General features: G+C 43.4%; 2 protein-coding genes across 2 annotated transcripts; one reads left to right on the forward strand and one right to left on the reverse strand.

Moving 5' to 3' along the window:
- Positions 1-2,393: 2,393 nt before the first annotated feature.
- On the forward strand, positions 2,394-8,485 carry otol1b (otolin 1b; the record flags this gene model as incomplete). The annotated part of the gene is made up of 9 exons (XM_080731814.1): positions 2,394-2,399; positions 3,116-3,187; positions 3,386-3,441; positions 4,525-4,790; positions 4,939-5,028; positions 6,299-6,652; positions 6,769-6,858; positions 7,419-7,490; positions 7,584-8,485. The coding sequence occupies 9 exons, from the start codon at positions 2,394-2,396 to the stop codon at positions 8,483-8,485; spliced, it is 1,908 nt and encodes a 635-aa protein (XP_080587940.1).
- A 746-nt stretch (positions 8,486-9,231) lies between these two features.
- LOC308289794 (low affinity immunoglobulin gamma Fc region receptor III-A-like) lies at positions 9,232-12,714 on the reverse strand. Its single transcript, XM_080731547.1, has 6 exons — positions 12,632-12,714; positions 12,513-12,548; positions 11,949-12,236; positions 11,468-11,746; positions 11,039-11,314; positions 9,232-9,724 (listed from the first exon to the last, which is right to left on the reverse strand). Exons 1-6 carry the CDS (start codon positions 12,654-12,656, stop codon positions 9,408-9,410), a joined length of 1,221 nt encoding a protein of 406 aa, XP_080587673.1. The 5' UTR covers positions 12,657-12,714; the 3' UTR covers positions 9,232-9,407.
- Positions 12,715-16,482: the final 3,768 nt, after the last annotated feature.

Genomic DNA, 16,482 nt, shown 5'->3' on the forward strand with positions numbered 1-16,482 from the left:
TTAGACCCCAGCAATGTCTTTTTCAACCCTAGCAACCATTGTTTTCCCTAAGCAACTACTACGTTTTACTACTCATTTTACTACACTACCTATTGATAGACCCTAGCAAACGCCTAGCCCTAGACCCTAGCAACAACTGTTTTACACCAGCAACCACCTATTTGACTTTTTAAACCTAACTAACACTACTTAAAGCTAGCAACACTTTACTAGACAATGGCCTGGAATATCCTCATTTTGGCCACTTGGCCTTTGGTGTGTTAATTACGTTTTTTACACTCTGAGTTACAGTGACACTGAGAATGTTGCTGTGTATAAGTTTTATTAATCAATTTAGTTATATTTTTGTATTTTGGTGGTAATTGAAATTACCCAGACTGAAGTGTCAGTTGACTGTGAAGTTTGTGAACTCCAGTCCAGTGGATTTGTTTAAAAGAAGTTTGCCACCAAGTGGCCATTGAGAGGAATTATTGCTATAAAAGCTAAAATTGTTGCAGTCCAATAAACCTTTAATGATAAACTATTGAAACACAATTCTGGCTTCTGATTGAGAACTTCATAGAAACGGATCAAGGCAGTAGAGAGAGATTTGTATAAAGAAGACTCCTCAGTCACAAATAATCTATTTATGCACGGCTCAAGCACTCAAAGAAGCAGAAGAATGCCAGCATTCAAGGAAGAGGTCTGGTTTGGGTGAGGAACAGTGTCATGTTTTTGGAGCTGTGTGAAGCACAGGCTCCCTATACGTGGCCGTGTGGGTGTGTCTGTCTGTCTGTGTGTGTGTGTGTCTGTATGTAGCCTGAACTTCCTAAACTTCGGCACGCCACTAGTCCCACAGTTTTGCCACCACACACTCGCGCCATATGTCAAATCGAACGGCTTACTCGGGAATCGTGGGCTATTACTTTTCTAAGAGAAAGGTTCTATAGTTTAATTGATATTAATTTATTAGTGAATTAATTTTCCCCATTGACTTATAATGGGAATCGCAAAAACTCACATTCAATTATTTGTCTCTCGCAAACCATAGGGGCTAGAGTTTCAAGACTTGGAGAGGAGGTTCATAATGATTTCAAGGATTAAATAAAAAATTATTGTGTCATTTGGCCGCATGGTGGCGCCATAACACCCCACTTTACGTTTTGGCCTGTAACTCTTGAACCGTAGGTCGGAAAATTAAAAATATTTTTTCCCTGGATTCCTTGGGTCATGACGCATCTCCCCATATAGGCCACGCCCATTTGCGCCATGATAGATTTTCCGCCATCTTGAATTTTCTCCAAAACACACTTTTTGCTCCTTTTCCTACATATTTTCTTCAAATGTCACAAAAATCGGTACACATGATCCACACACACACACACACACACACACACACACACACACACACACACACACACAGCTCCACTTCACACGGGTGTGATTTTTGGAGCTGTGTGAAGCACAGGCTCCCTATACGTGGCCGTGTGGGTGTGTCTGTCTGTATGTAGCCTGAACTTCCTAAACTTCGGCACGCCACTAGTCCCACAGTTTTGCCACCACACACTCGCGCCATATGTCAAATCGAACGGCTTACTCGGGAATCGTGGGCTATTACTTTTCTAAGAGAAAGGTTCTATAGTTTAATTGATATTAATTTATTAGTGAATTAATTTTCCCCATTGACTTATAATGGGAATCGCAAAAACTCACATTCAATTATTTGTCTCTCGCAAACCATAGGGGCTAGAGTTTCAAGACTTGGAGAGGAGGTTCATAATGATTTCAAGGATTAAATAAAAAATAATTGTGTCATTTGGCCGCATGGTGGCGCCATAACACCCCACTTTACGTTTTGGCCTGTAACTCTTGAACCGTAGGTCGGAAAATTAAAAATATTTTTTCCCTGGATTCCTTGGGTCATGACGCATCTCCCCATATAGGCCACGCCCATTTGCGCCATGATAGATTTTCCGCCATCTTGAATTTTCTCCAAAACACACTTTTTGCTCCTTTTCCTACATATTTTCTTCAAATGTCACAAAAATCGGTACACATGATCCACACACACACACACACACACACACACACAGCTCCACTTCACACGGGTGTGATTTTTTTATCTGTGATGGGGAAGAAGGAAAATGAATTCTACATGGAGTCATCCAATTTGTGAAAATTCCCCCACACCCTAAACCAAACGCAGTCACGCATTTCCTCGGTCACATTACAGGTCGCACAATGATACCAGATTAAATGAATGACAACACAGTGAGAGTGCATAGGGAGACTGCATCCAATATATCTTTGAAGTAAGTAGGGCACCTAAACGTCCCAAATCCTTTTGGGAGATGTGGTTAGATCCACTCAAGAGAGACTAATAGGTAATAGAACAGGTTTCATGGAGCTCGAAGATGCCGGTAGGGTCAAGAGAGGACGACAGAATGAACAGGTGGAACCCCAGATGAAAGAGTTTAGGTAATCCATCCAACCGTGAACCACTTCTATTATAATCCTCTCTCTGGGCTTTCAAGACCATACTTGAGAGCTCCAGGAATCTCATCCTATTCGAAAAGACTCAGTCCTCCTCACTCTATTCCAGTTAACCTCCAAAACCCTCCGTCCCCTTATATAATCGTTGATGGACATGGGTACATACCGTATAGTACACCTTTGTGTCCTGACATTAGAATCTAACATTAGAACAACTCTTCACTGAAAAGTGTCGCAAAAGAAAGTCCTTTTGTATTCTGTCCGACATAAGTTGTGGATTTCGCTGTCACAATGTCTCTTGCCAAAGTCATTAGCTGCTAATTCAGAGGTTTCTAGATTTTATTTTATAAGATCTTGCAAGAACAAGAAGCAGCCTATATCATTCTTAACGTTTAGTGTAACAGGAATAACCACACAATATACAGAGAAGGGGTTGGTTGCTATGATCACTAAGTAAAGCAAAAGCCTCTCTTTCTCTCTCACTTTGTCAATACACATTCATTCACTTGGAGATCTGCTTCACATGAGTGGGGTTAATGTAAGGGAATACACCTTCATCCATCCAAGTCATCTTTGGTCCTCTCTTTGCTCTGCTGCACCTGGTGAGCCAGTTAACTCTTCACTGTGTGTTCTGTTCTCCCAGCGACTTACCCTGCTGCAGTGTACAGTGCTGATGGGGAAGCGGGGGCAGAGGGCGCTGGGGGTGGGGCGACTGGTGTGCCAGTGTTAAATGAATGGACAGCTGAGCGGCGCCTGGGTCCACCGTGGCCAGGCTGGCACTGTAAGCTGACCGCCGCTGTTGTGTGTGGTCTGAATAGGGGCCGAGGTTGAGGTCAGACAGGAAGAACCCCAGAGGAACCCCCGGTCTCTCAGATGCACATCTCACTCTCCATCTCTGTTTGTCCTTTCATAGAAGCTGTCTAAGGGCAAGTTGGGGACACCTTCACTTGAGCTGCTGGGAAGGAGTGTGTGAGAGAGAAGAAAGGAGGGACTAGAGATATGGTGGACATTTTCTGTGAAGAAAGCTCTCCAAAAAGGGAGTTGAAAGGAAAGGGAAGATGTGGGAATACTAGTGATAAGAAGTAAGAGAATGCAGTAGTTGTAATTGAATTGAAATTAGGGGGCATTGGTGTGCATGATTACTCTCATGTTGTTGACACCATGCAAGATCAGGACATTTCATCTTTAACACATTGCTGGGCCATCCTGTCCTATTACCCCATGACTCTCTCCACCCCCTTCCATCACCACTTTCACTTCTGCTCTCTGTTTCCCTCTTTCATTTCCCTTCTTCCTGCTCATTCATAGCTGGTCATAGATCCCTCTGAGGGCTTGAGGTCTTTGACAGCTCAAGCATGTCCGCTGGTGCAACCGTGCTCAGACTTTCTCAGCATCAGCCAGTTGCTATTTTGACTCGCGAGCAACAATAAAATTGCTTCTTCATGAAACAATTGTAGGTGTCTTGTAAGTTGTCGTCTTGGCATGCCATAAATCGAATATAGTGATGTGTAGAAAGTAAGTCACAGTGACCAGTCAGGCAGCACCAAAGATGAGAGAGATAATCTGTTTCCTTTGACAACAGCTCAGGCTTAGAAATTGTTGCCTGAGGAGATTTTCAGTGTTCTTAAAGCTAAATCTCTCCACTGGATGTTAACCAGTCCAGGTACATTGCAATGATCAAATTCCCTCCCTGTACGGTGCTCGATTGCAGCTAAGCATTATATATACAGCATACAACATATACAGTACACACACGTACGTACGCACGTGTGTGTGTGTGTGTGTGTGTGTGTGCGTTTGTGCGTGCGTGCGTGCGTGCGTGTGTGTGTGTGTGTGTTTGTTTGTGTTCAGATGAGTTGTGGAATAAACAAAAGACATATGTCTTATGTCTATATAATATATATCATATTATAGACATCATTTATCGTTTGCATACATTTATATGCAAGCTGAATGCAAACCTATACAGAAACCAGGTATAGGCCTATTTGGAGGACCCTAAATACAATAGTCTGACATTTAAAACAAATGTGTTGCCCCCTCTTCTCTCAGCTTTGGACATATAGTAACAGTGTTGTTCAGTACTGTGAGAGAAGGGGTTCTGGTGGTGCCCTCTCCTCTAGATCCTTCTCAGCTTGGCTCTGGTCCCACCATAAGAGCCGGGTGGCAGGATTGCAAGGTGGATGTTGGAGGAATTCCTCCTATATCGGGTGACCCGTTGCCCCATGGCCTTTGGTCTTCGCCCAGCCCACATCGAGGGACTGCTTCTGGCGGGCGCTGTATCCTGTGTCACAAAAGCACCTTTCTACACAACAGGGGTACAGAGAGTGGGCCACAGCACAGTGGTTCTGCTTGGGTCGGTTCCAGCCTGCTGTAGATTAGCATGTATTTGGGTTTCAGACCTCCCCTTGAGCTTCCAGTAAAGACCCTCATTGGTGGGGACGCTCCTTTGCCCATGACCGGCAGAGATATCAGAGAGACCTGGAGCTCTTCATGATCCGTCCCAATCACTGCTAGAGAGGAAGATAAATGACTGGACTACGCAGGAACAACAAGGTAAGTTGAATTTGAATTTTAGACATCCTGACCTACTGGTGAATAAGTTGCTTGAAAATATAAAGGGATTCAGGAAAAAAATCATGTTAGGTGTAAGTATTACATAATTGATTTGAACATGTCTAGTTCATGAAATATTAAGATTCAAATATTAAGATTCATTGACATTTACACTGGGACAGACATGTATTAGTACTCATCTATGTTATTCCACAAATGAGAACAAATAATTTAGTTGAGTGATGTAAAGAGACATCCTTTAAACATTTTAAACTCAAGCTGATCATTAGTTTAAAGTGGTATACAAAACAGTATTACAATAATGATGAACTACAAAATGTTATGTACTGTCCTCAGAGTGTAGCCCTCTATAAAGGAGGGGGTAGATTCTGTATAGTGTTGCAGTGCCTTGTACGTCTCCTTTTTGGAAAAGGTTAAATGAGTTGTATATTAGAGTGTTGTATTTATAATGTGCTATAGGTGGGTCAACTGGCAAGTCCTCATCTCTGACCCTGGTCCGAGGACACCCTATAAGTCACCCTGTAGAGACATTATAAACTGGACGTGTTTGTGGCCCGGGAGTGTGTGTGGCCCGGGAGTGTGTGTGTGTGTGTGTGTGTGTGTGTGTGTGTGTGTGTGTGTGTGTGTGTGTGTGTGTGTGAGTGTGAGTGTGTGTGCGTGCGTGCGTGCGCGCGTGCGTTCGTGCGTGCGTGCGTGCGTGTGTGTGGCTAATACATTCTCCCTTGCCCCATGACAGACATTGCCTCAAGGTTTTTCTGGCATTTTTGTGATAGACCATGCACATGCCACACCACTTTTTGGACAATTGCCATAAAAGGTGAATGAATATCACAGCACTGCTGCCCTTTTGGATGCAACAACAGGATGTTCCTATTATGCATGTTCAGGAAAGGCTCTGCTGAAACAAAACCTTAATTAGTATTGGTAACACCTGTGATTATTTCATGTCAAAATAAATGGCTGCTGTGAGAATGGCCTATTCTTATTTGGCCCATGAAAACCACGAGGTTTTGTGCTAATATATTCATAATGTTATGTCTGTCTGTCTGTCCTACTAAGAGACCGACAGACAGACAGACAGACAGACAGACAGACAGAGAGAGAGACAAGGGCAAAACATTACCTGCCAAGGAGATAATGCATATGAAAGAATGACTTAAGATATAAACACATTTATCAGTTCACAGATCCCAGTCAACCATGGCGATTGTCTCCTGTCGCTCTGCCCTTTTTGCTGTATTTGTGGTAGCACTCACACTGGCTCCCTACGCTGAGGGCAAAACCACACCAAAGCCCAAGTACCAGTACACCAAGAAGCCTGCTCCTCAGGTCACCCTACACAGCCTTCTCACCACCAGCATGCCCAAAACGGTAAAGAGTGTGGAAAAGACAAAGCCTGGGGAGCCCTACCCACCGGCTACCACGGACAGCACCACATATCCAGGGGATGTCTTCCCTGAGTACTACACAGAGAGCACAGGAGCCCCAGGGGCTGGGCATGAGAATTACACCTTGGATTATAATGAGTGCTACTTCAACTTCTGTGAGTGCTGCCCCCCTGAGAGAGGCCCCAGGGGGCCGAAAGGAGACGGAGGACTTCCAGGTACGTGTGCGTTCCTCTGAATGCATGGCACTTGCTAATGATTAAAAATACAGTTTTATTTATTTATTCATGATTTTTACTTTTTTGTTATTATTATTTTACCCTCTCTCTTCCAGGTACACCTGGTGAAAAGGGTGAACCAGGAGCCCGTGGTTCACCTGGACCACAGGGTATGATTGGCCCGATGGGGGTCAAAGGAGACAAGGGTAAATATAAATGATATGACACGATGATTACTTTATCTTTCAAAACTCACAATTCAGACATGAAAGATGGGATCTCTCCTTTAAAACTCAATTTTATTTATTCAAAAACACACATAGCCTACAGTGTAATGTTCATACATAGTACTGTACACTACAGTACATACGTTATACAAAAACAATATTTATTATTATTATTAGTAGTAGTAGTAGTGTTCATACATAGTACTGTACACTACAGTTCATACGTTATACAAAAACAATATTTATTATTATTATTATTATTATTATTATTATGATTACCCGTAGTAGTAGTTGTAGTAGTAGTAGTAGCAGCAGCAGTAGTAGTAGCAGCAGCAGTAGTAGTAGTAGTAGTAGTAGTAGTATAATAGTAGTAGTAGTAGTAGTAGTAGGAGTAGTGTTAGTGTTAGTGTTAGTGTTAGTGTTAGTGTTAGTGTTAGTGGTAGTGTTAGTGTTAGTGGTAGTAGTAGTACTAGTTGGAGTACTAGGAGTGGTAGTATTAGCAGTTGTGGTTTCAATCTACACTATGAATCTTTTATTAGGGGAACAAGGTCACCAAGGAATTACTGGGCTGGCTGGGACACCAGGAATACCAGGAAAACCAGGAGGAAAAGGTACAGATATACAGAAATGGATTGGTGATTTGTGAGTTTTCTTTACTTTCACTGAACCTTAATTATCCTCATATAGAGTCTCTCGCTCTACAGGCGACATTGGCTCCAAAGGTGAGAAAGGTGAAATTGGATTGCGTGGTGTCAGAGGTGATGGCGGGCAGAAGGGTGAACGTGGCCAGAATGGGACTTCCGGTCAGATAGGGGAACCAGGAAAAGAAGGGCCATCTGGACCTCCGGGATTGGCTGGAGAGAAAGGCCTGCAGGGAGATAAGGGGGATAAAGGAGAGTGTGGGACATTGGGAGATAGCGGTCAGAAAGGTGAGCGAGGAGACTCTGGTGCTCCTGGTATCCCCGGAGCGATGGGTGTTCCCGGAATCAATGGCAAACATGGCCCTGCGGGTCCTCCAGGAGTCCGGGGGGATCCAGGCCCCCCTGGAGCACAAGGAGAACCAGGGATAAGGGGGTCACAGGGACCACATGGAATGAGAGGGATGTTTGGCCCCAAAGGGGACAGAGGTCACCCTGGGATGAGAGGAGAGCGTGGCCTTCGAGGGTTCAAAGGAGCCAGAGGAAATGGGGGGGTCCTACCGAAACGCTCAGCCTTCAGTGTGGGCATCTCTCCAAGTAAATCCTTCCCTCCCTCCGGCTTCCCTGTCCGCTTTGACAAGGTCTTTTACAATGAAGAGAACCACTACAATGCCTCCTCCAACAGCTTCACTTGTGTCTATGACGGTGTCTATGTCTTCTCATTCCACATTACTGTCCGTAACCGGCCACTACGTGCCACCCTGGTGGTCAACGGGGCACGGCGTGTAAGGACGCGGGACTCGCTCTATGGTCAGGACATCGACCAGGCATCAACTCTTGTAGTGCTGCGACTTGCGGTGGGCGACCAGGTGTGGCTGGAGACACTGAGAGACTGGAATGGGGCTTATGCCAGCAGTGAGGATGACAGCATATTTACTGGCTTCCTGCTATACTCAGACAAAGCCTGACACTCAAGGACAGTAGGACACTGACTGCACTGGTTCAACATGACCACATGCATGACACAGTCAAAAAGCAACAGTATGTCCGGAATGGATGAGAGTGTTTATTCAACTCATAACCCTCTATTTTTAGTCATCACAGAGTGTTCAAGGCAGGGTACAGTATGTCCGGAATGGATAAGAGTGTTTATTCAACTCATGACCTTCTATTTTAGTCATCACCTACTGATACAATCGAAGCTCAGTGATCTTTCTCAGTTTAACACAACAACCATTCTTAACCATGTACTTACTCTGTGTTGTAACTCAGAATTGTCACTTCTCTTGTTTGACATACAGTTCCTTAAAGCCTTTTGTAATCCCTTGAAATTCTAAATATACCACTATGGTTCTCCTTTTTCTCTCACATCTCTCCATGATTATTTCCCTTTATTATGCCACTGATACCATATCCGTATTTAACTGTGGATAATAAGAAATAAACAGCTGTATGATATAAGTCTTATATATGGAGAATAGCACTGTGACAAGCTTCTGTAAAGTCATTTTACTGTAAATGTGATTAAGTCAATATTATTGCCATAACGCTTTGCTATATATAAGTGGCTCAGAAAGGGGTGGAATAGCATGATATTCAAATTCACAAATAAAACCAGATATTGAAAATTAAAAAGTATTGTTTTGTATTGCTCATAGACTGTGTATGCTAAAATAAAACCAATCTGTATCATTCAGTTTTTTTTTACGAAACACTTTATTTGCTTTGAATCAGTATACTGTATTAGCACAATATTCCATTTTTGTAATTATAGCAGAGAAGGCTGAAGAAGTTCTAAGCCGTAAATTGTAATTTACTTGATCATATGCTCATTAGACCAATCATTTGTTTTTAATCATAAAATGCACATAAAAAATATGATTTGTCACTCTAAGAAAGGTTTGCTGAATCAGATGAATCTCCAGACATTTCAACAGGCTCAACTTGGCTGGTGGTCTGGTCTGTGGGAACAACTTGGTTGGTGGTCTGGTCTGTGGGAACAGCTTGGCTGGTGGTCTGGGTTCTCTTCCCATAGAGCACAGGTTTGGGTGTAGGATCTGTATTCAGAGGTGCAGTGGGCCCTTCAGGGGTGAGCCAGGCCATTGTGGGCTGAGCAGCAGTGTGCAGTATGAGGACAGGGGCTGGTGTCTGAGGTGGTGGTAAAGGTCTCTTTTCTCTTGGTTGAAGAGATACCCTTGAATGCGTCTCTATTGGTCGAGAGACAAATTGACTTTACTTGTACTGTGACTGAAGGCCACAATCAATATCTATTTCTAAACATGGATCTGAACTGAAGAGTAACATGAAGACTTTATCTTTAGCTGCATGTGAGAACACAACATGCAGCTGTAATTCCACAAATAATGAACTTATAGCCTATATCCTGCAGTGCATAAAGTAAATGGCAGTTCCGTGACCGTGGAGAGCAAAGGTCCGTTTCTCAATGGATTTGTCATCTAGGAGGGTTATTAAACAAATTTGGCCAGGGTGTCTTTTTTAAAATGGTTGGGAAAATGTTTGACAGCTAGGGTAATTTTCAGTCTCATTCACTTGCTATACACTACACTATAAAGGCAAAAATGACTCCCAAAGAATCTGCTTTAAGTGGGATGTGAGGGGTCAAACTAGGGTTTTTTAATTATTCTGAATCCATTGCAAGCATTTGTTTTGCATGAAAAACATTCCTTGGGCTTAAAACGGACCCCAAAAGACTGTGAAAATTGATGACTCATCACTAAACCATCGTATTGTGGGGCCATTTCTTGCCCAAGGAATGTTTTTCATGCCAAACAAATGCTTGCAATGGATTCAGAATAATTAATAACCCCTAGTTTGACCCCTCACATCCCACTTAGAGCAGATTTTTTGGGAGTCATACACTGACTACACTATACAGGAAGAAATGACTCCCAAAGAATTGGGATGTGAGGGGTCAAACTAGGGGTTATTAATTATTCTGAATCCATTGCAAGCATTTGTTTGGCATGAAAAACATTCCTTGGGCAAGAAATGACCCCACAATACGATGGTTTAGTGATGAGTCATCAATTTTCACAGCCTTTTGGGGTCCGTTTTTAGCCCAAGGAATGTTTTTCATGCAAAACAAATGCTTGCAATGAATTCAGAATAATTAAAAACCCCTAGTTTGACCCCTCACATCCCACTTAAAGCAGATTTTTTGGGAGTAATTTTTGCCTTTATAGTGTAGTGTATAGCAAGTGAATGAGACTGAAAATTACCCTAGCTGTCAAACATTTTCCCAACCATTTTAAAAAAGACACCCCGGCCAAATTTGTTTAATAACCCTCCTAGATGACAAATCCATTGAGAAACAGACCTTTGCTCTCCACGGTCACGGAACTGCCATTTTCGACCCAACTATAGCCTTTCATTACTGTTTCACATTACCCCAAGCAGTTCAGAGGTTAACAATAAAGTGAATCAAAGCGATACTGTAGGCCAATATTTTGATAAAGTTGAAAATGATGATACTGTAACTTTAAAGGTAGGCTAATGATCACCTGGCACATTCCCAAAGACTTTGGTCTCACTCCATCTCTCCAGGCCCAGCATGGGTACCTTGGCCCTGCAGCTGTATTGACCTGGGGTTAGCGTGACCACTTTGGCATTATCAGTGCTTGCCATCGAGAGCCGCTCGTCATCCTTGTAGAAGTAGAAATGTAAAGGAGGAGCAGGAGCACGGACATTGTACTGGACATGGCAGATCAGTTTCATCATGTTTGGTTGAATGAAGGGACCCTTTTGTACCACCTCCAGCACAGGCTCTGTCAGTGACTCTGATGTAGGGAAGAAGCAGAAACATTGCCAGCATTCTTGTATGACTTAATTGTTGGTAAAGGACAATACTAGTGTAATAATATCTCACGGCTTACGGATGACAATTTATTTCACAGACAGTAATAGACGTTACTGTAAATCAATGTACGTACGTAAGACTGTCACTTGACGGGCCACTGATATTGCAGAGATGGAGCGATGGGTAGCATGATCCCATGTAGCCCTACAAGAATATAATCCTTGATCATTGAGGGTGATATTTGGCAGGAACAGGTCTTGGGGGTTGGGACCGCTTTTTCTCATTATCTCCATGTCATCTCTGTACAAAAACACCTCCGCAAGTTTTGGATTGCGACGGACACGACAGGTTAATTTCAATGTGTCTCCATCAAGGATAGGATGATTCGGGACCTGGAGGATAGCCCACCCACCTGAATAGAGAGTATAGAGAGGGTCAACACTATTCGTTGGTCGTTAATGTATTGATATAAATTATTTGATGATAATGTGCTAGTAATCTGTTGTAATGTCCATACAGATACATCATTTACACTATAGGATGTACGTACGTCATACAGGACCTAGTTGCTATAGCTGCAGATACATTACAGATATTTCTAAATAAGTGCTTACCATCCACGGTTATCTCCAGAGGCAAGCTATGGGTGGTGTGAATAGGTCCTCCTATTGCTCTTTGCCTGATCCCCTGACAGCGGTACTTCCCACTCTCCCTGTGGTGTGCATTCCACAAACTGAATTCTTCATACTCCCCGAGTAGCTGTTTTCCCCTGAACCACAGGTGCTTCCAGGTGGACATTTTATCAGGAATGCTACAGCTCAGACGGACTCTCTCCCCAGAGAAGATCCTGGAATCCCCTGACACCATCGCGATCACAGGTTGGTATTGGGCCTCAGTGAGAACTACCAAAAATGTGGGGGATAATTGGAGAGGATTACCTTAGTTCATAGAGAATAACTGAACCATTAAATATAGTACTTAACTAGAATTGGCTGGTTGGACATCAAATGCAGTAAATGTATCCACCATTCATTGGCATTACATCCATACTGATCATAAAGTAACGCACATTTGCCATCTGTTCAGTAGTGGCACAGGACAACATAGACAGAAACAAAAAAAAGAGAATATGTTCAACAGTATAGGTAATTAGGGATGGATTAATATTTAATACATACCCTCTGGTACAATGTACTGTGGTAGGGTTAAAATCACTGAAACACAAAAATGATGGTACAACATTATCATTCAATCAAAAGTGGGTGTATGTTGTGAGAATGATCTAAGAAAAACTCACCAAGAAAGAGTAGTAGGGACTCCATTTCAAAAGTTCAGTTTCTGATGATTGGGAGTATTCTTTCTTTTTGGTTTTGTTTCAACATAAAAGGGAAGTGAAAATGTGTTTTTCACTGTTTAGGGGAGGAGGGATGTCCCATGACATCAGGCCTGTCAATACTCCTGGATTTTGACCCCATCTCCTGGGAATCTCCTGGATTGGCAAATCTCCTGGATTTCTCCTGGATTTTGTATCAAACTCCTCAAATTCACCAGAACACAGGAAATTACATCTACTATGTTAATTTTTTTCTGGGGGAGGACCCCAGACCCCCCGCTTTAGAGGTGGAGGCAATGCATGCAACAGATATTCACTTAAGTAATGACTTAGAGATGAGAAGTCATTATTAAAGATGTCTTATTTTACTTTGCTTCAGTCATCACATCTGTACAATTACATTTGGCATTTTAAGGCAGAAATTGTACACATGCTAGTAAAGCAAGCCTGATAAAAGTATCAACCATGCACAAAATTCACCAGAACGCAGAAAAATATATATCTGTTAATACCCCGGTTGGGGAGTTCCGTGCACCCCCCCAAAAAATGTATCTCCTGGAATCTGACAGTCCAATGTTGACAGCCCTGCATGACAAGAACCAACATAAACAGCGTATTACGAGACAACATTGGGCCCTATTTTGGGGGAAACGGGGGAATCTGCACAATGGCTTGACTGTGCAGTACTGTGGTGACAATGGTATTGTAAGTAACATAAACATACATTATCATGCATAAGATTTCTGGTATAGAGAGAATTACCTAATAAAACATTCACCAAGAAAGCACAGTTTCTTTCAGTTGCTGTCAGTCAGTCAGTCAGTCAGTCAGTCAGTCAGTCAGTCAGCCTTAACCTTTTTACAGTCATGGTAACACATGTTCAATGGCACAAAGTGGCATACCGGCAATGGACCCTGCTGAACCACCTACTTACTGTATGTACTGCTTCAGCCTGAGCAGACTGACCAACACATACTCACCATCTGTCCCCAGATTCACAGACCACATTCAGAGGCCAGCCTCTTCCAAGACCAGTGACAAGGGCATGACTGCATGACACTGAATTGGACATCTGAGGATGATGCACAGAAGAAGTGATGAGGTGGAGTGAACGTTATTAGTAGGCCTAATACTGGAAAAAGGCATTGCAAAATGTCAACATACCGGATATCCTTCCTGTTACAGTTTATACCCATTTTATTGGGTTCAGAAGTCTTAAGAGCGAGACATGATAGCCAAATGGTTAGGGTGGATACCATGGGAGTAATGCTCAAATCAGTGTGTCCCTGGTTTGATTTCCTGGATGAAAAGCCCCTTTGCTGAATGTTACTTTCTCCACATTTCTTCTATTTGTATTAATCTCCACCCCCTAGTCGTTCCAGCCTGTGCAAATAAAAATATTATGGAAGAGCATTTTCTTCCATACCAGTGATGGTACTATGGTAGAAGTTGCAGAGTATGAGTAGAGTCCTCTTAAGTCTGTGGAGGAAGAAGTGCTGTTGTCTGGCTGCCTTGATGAAGGCTCCCATGTGATTGTTACCAGAACCTCATTGATGTAAGCCCAGAGGAACTTTTTGGAGAATACAAAGCCAACTGGCTACCATGGACAGCACCACATAATTATCCAGGTGATGTCTTCCATGTGTAGTAGGCTCCTACAGTGAGAGCACAGCACCCCCTTGTGGGGGCATAAGAACAGACTATAGTTCTAGTGCTAATTTATTTATTATTTATTTCTAGATACACTTCTAGACAATCAGGAAGCAGCATTCTTGGTGACGTCACCATTATAGAGTAATTTGAGTAGCCTAGGCCTACTTTTCCCACCACTGACGGTTTGTTTACATGGGAAAGAAAAAACCCTAGTTAGACCCCTCAGATCCTCCTTAAATACCCAGAAAAAAAATCTTTTTCTGGGTATTTTCCTCCTGTATAGAAAGTCAATGGAAGCCCAACTTGATTTGACCGCTGTGGAGACCCCGAAGGTCGCAGACTCGGGCGCCCTAGCTAAATCATTAGAGCAAGCCCTGGGCTACATCTGTGCAAAATTTCGCGCTTTAAGTCAAAATTGCACGAATTTAGCATTTGCTCCCCTAAATCCCCACACTAATTGGGGATATGTGAGAAAAGGTTAAAAATTAACCCCATGGGACATTAGTTGACCACGGCAACAAGCAGAAATCATAACTAGACATCATAAGGGTCCTAAAAAACTGTGGTATCAAAAGAATACACCTTAATTCATCTGTACAAAGAGAAGTATAGACGTGTTTTGAACATTTTTGGGTTATTCTTCGCCGTTTCTGTCCTGAAATAGGGTCAAGATGTGCTTAAATGTAAAAATAGAAAAGTGAAAAGTGTGTTCATTTGTCCCTGTAGGTTGTTTACATCAAGCGTTATGGCATTTTCTGTTATGACCATTGTATGGTTCAGATCGGGAATAGTTGTGAGAAAAGGTTAAAAATGAACCCCATGGGACATTAGTTGGCGACGGCAACAAGCAGAAATCATAACTAGACATCATAACGGTCCAAAAAAAAAACAGGTTTCGAAAACATGTCATTGGGGTGCTGGTAGACCCCTCTCTCCTGCCCTACTATTTCATGGATCTCCTTTTAGTAGACCTTGTACCAGTGAACTGTACCGTCATGAAACTGTACCTTTTCCTATGCAAACTTCTAAGAAAGTCTTCAATCAATCAATCAAAGATAAACCCACCGGCAGGTGGCAGTGTTGCACCATTTACGTTAGCTTGTTGTTAGCATTAGCCATGTTGATTTCACAAGCCTTGCTCCTCCGCTCCAGCGTATCAGCTAGAGGGCTCTGGTATATCAGCCAATCATACGCGGAGTTCTCTCAGCCAATGACAAGCCGAGTTCCCAACGACGATGTTTTAAATGTCGCTGAACTGCGCGTCGAGTCGACATGGCAACGGCTCTGGTTTGTTGATAGAAGGAGGAGCCATCAACAAACCAGATGGGAGGAGCCAGTCCAGTTCCCGATATAAAGGTGAACGTCAAGTTCAAGGTGTCAGTCACATTTTGTCTTATGTCAGGTCAGTTCAAAGGGAGATATACAGAGAACTCCAGACTCTTGACTAAACCTCAAATATCACCAGAGAGTAACATTGTGTTACAGTTTACCTATACAGCAGCAGCAACACATCAGCAATGCTCTTTGCTCCCTCAGCATATGTTCCTCCCACAGCAGTGGTGAAGGAAACACCATGTCGTGTCCTTGATGCCGCCACCACCACAGGTCCATCCATGTCTCCATCTGTGTGTCCTACTCCTACCTACTTCACTATGGAGGGGATGCAGGTGCAGGGCGATGGTGCCTTGCAGTATTATGACATCAGGACTCTGCAGGCTGGCTCAGGATACTCATATTATGACCTGCTGTTGACACCCAGTACAACGCTGACGCCAGTTGCCACAGCCGGAGAAGAAGAAGCCGATGTGGATAAAGACATGTCTGCATTGTATGAACTCCTTTGCCCCGGCTCAAGCCTCCCTCGGGGGACAACGATGATGGACACCACCACTGCTACAGAGCACCTTCCTCAGATGGCCACCGCACAACGCCCTGTCTCCCCCGCTCTTTCTCAGGGGACAATGATGATGGCCACCACCACCAGCACCACCACGACCAGCTCTGGCTCAAGCCTTCTTCCGATGGCTGCCGGCAGCGGTCCTAGCTCAGGTCTTCTACAAATGGGGACGGTCCCCATGCCCGCCCACCCCATTCTTCCTCAGAAGGCCACCGTGCAGCATAAGAGGGGGCGCGGCCAGGAGCCCGCCATGGACGCTGAGCAG

Source organism: Nannobrachium achirus (genome assembly GCF_963921795.1).
Source record: "Nannobrachium achirus genome assembly, chromosome: 8".
Classification (NCBI taxonomy): Eukaryota; Metazoa; Chordata; class Actinopteri; order Myctophiformes; family Myctophidae; genus Nannobrachium; species Nannobrachium achirus.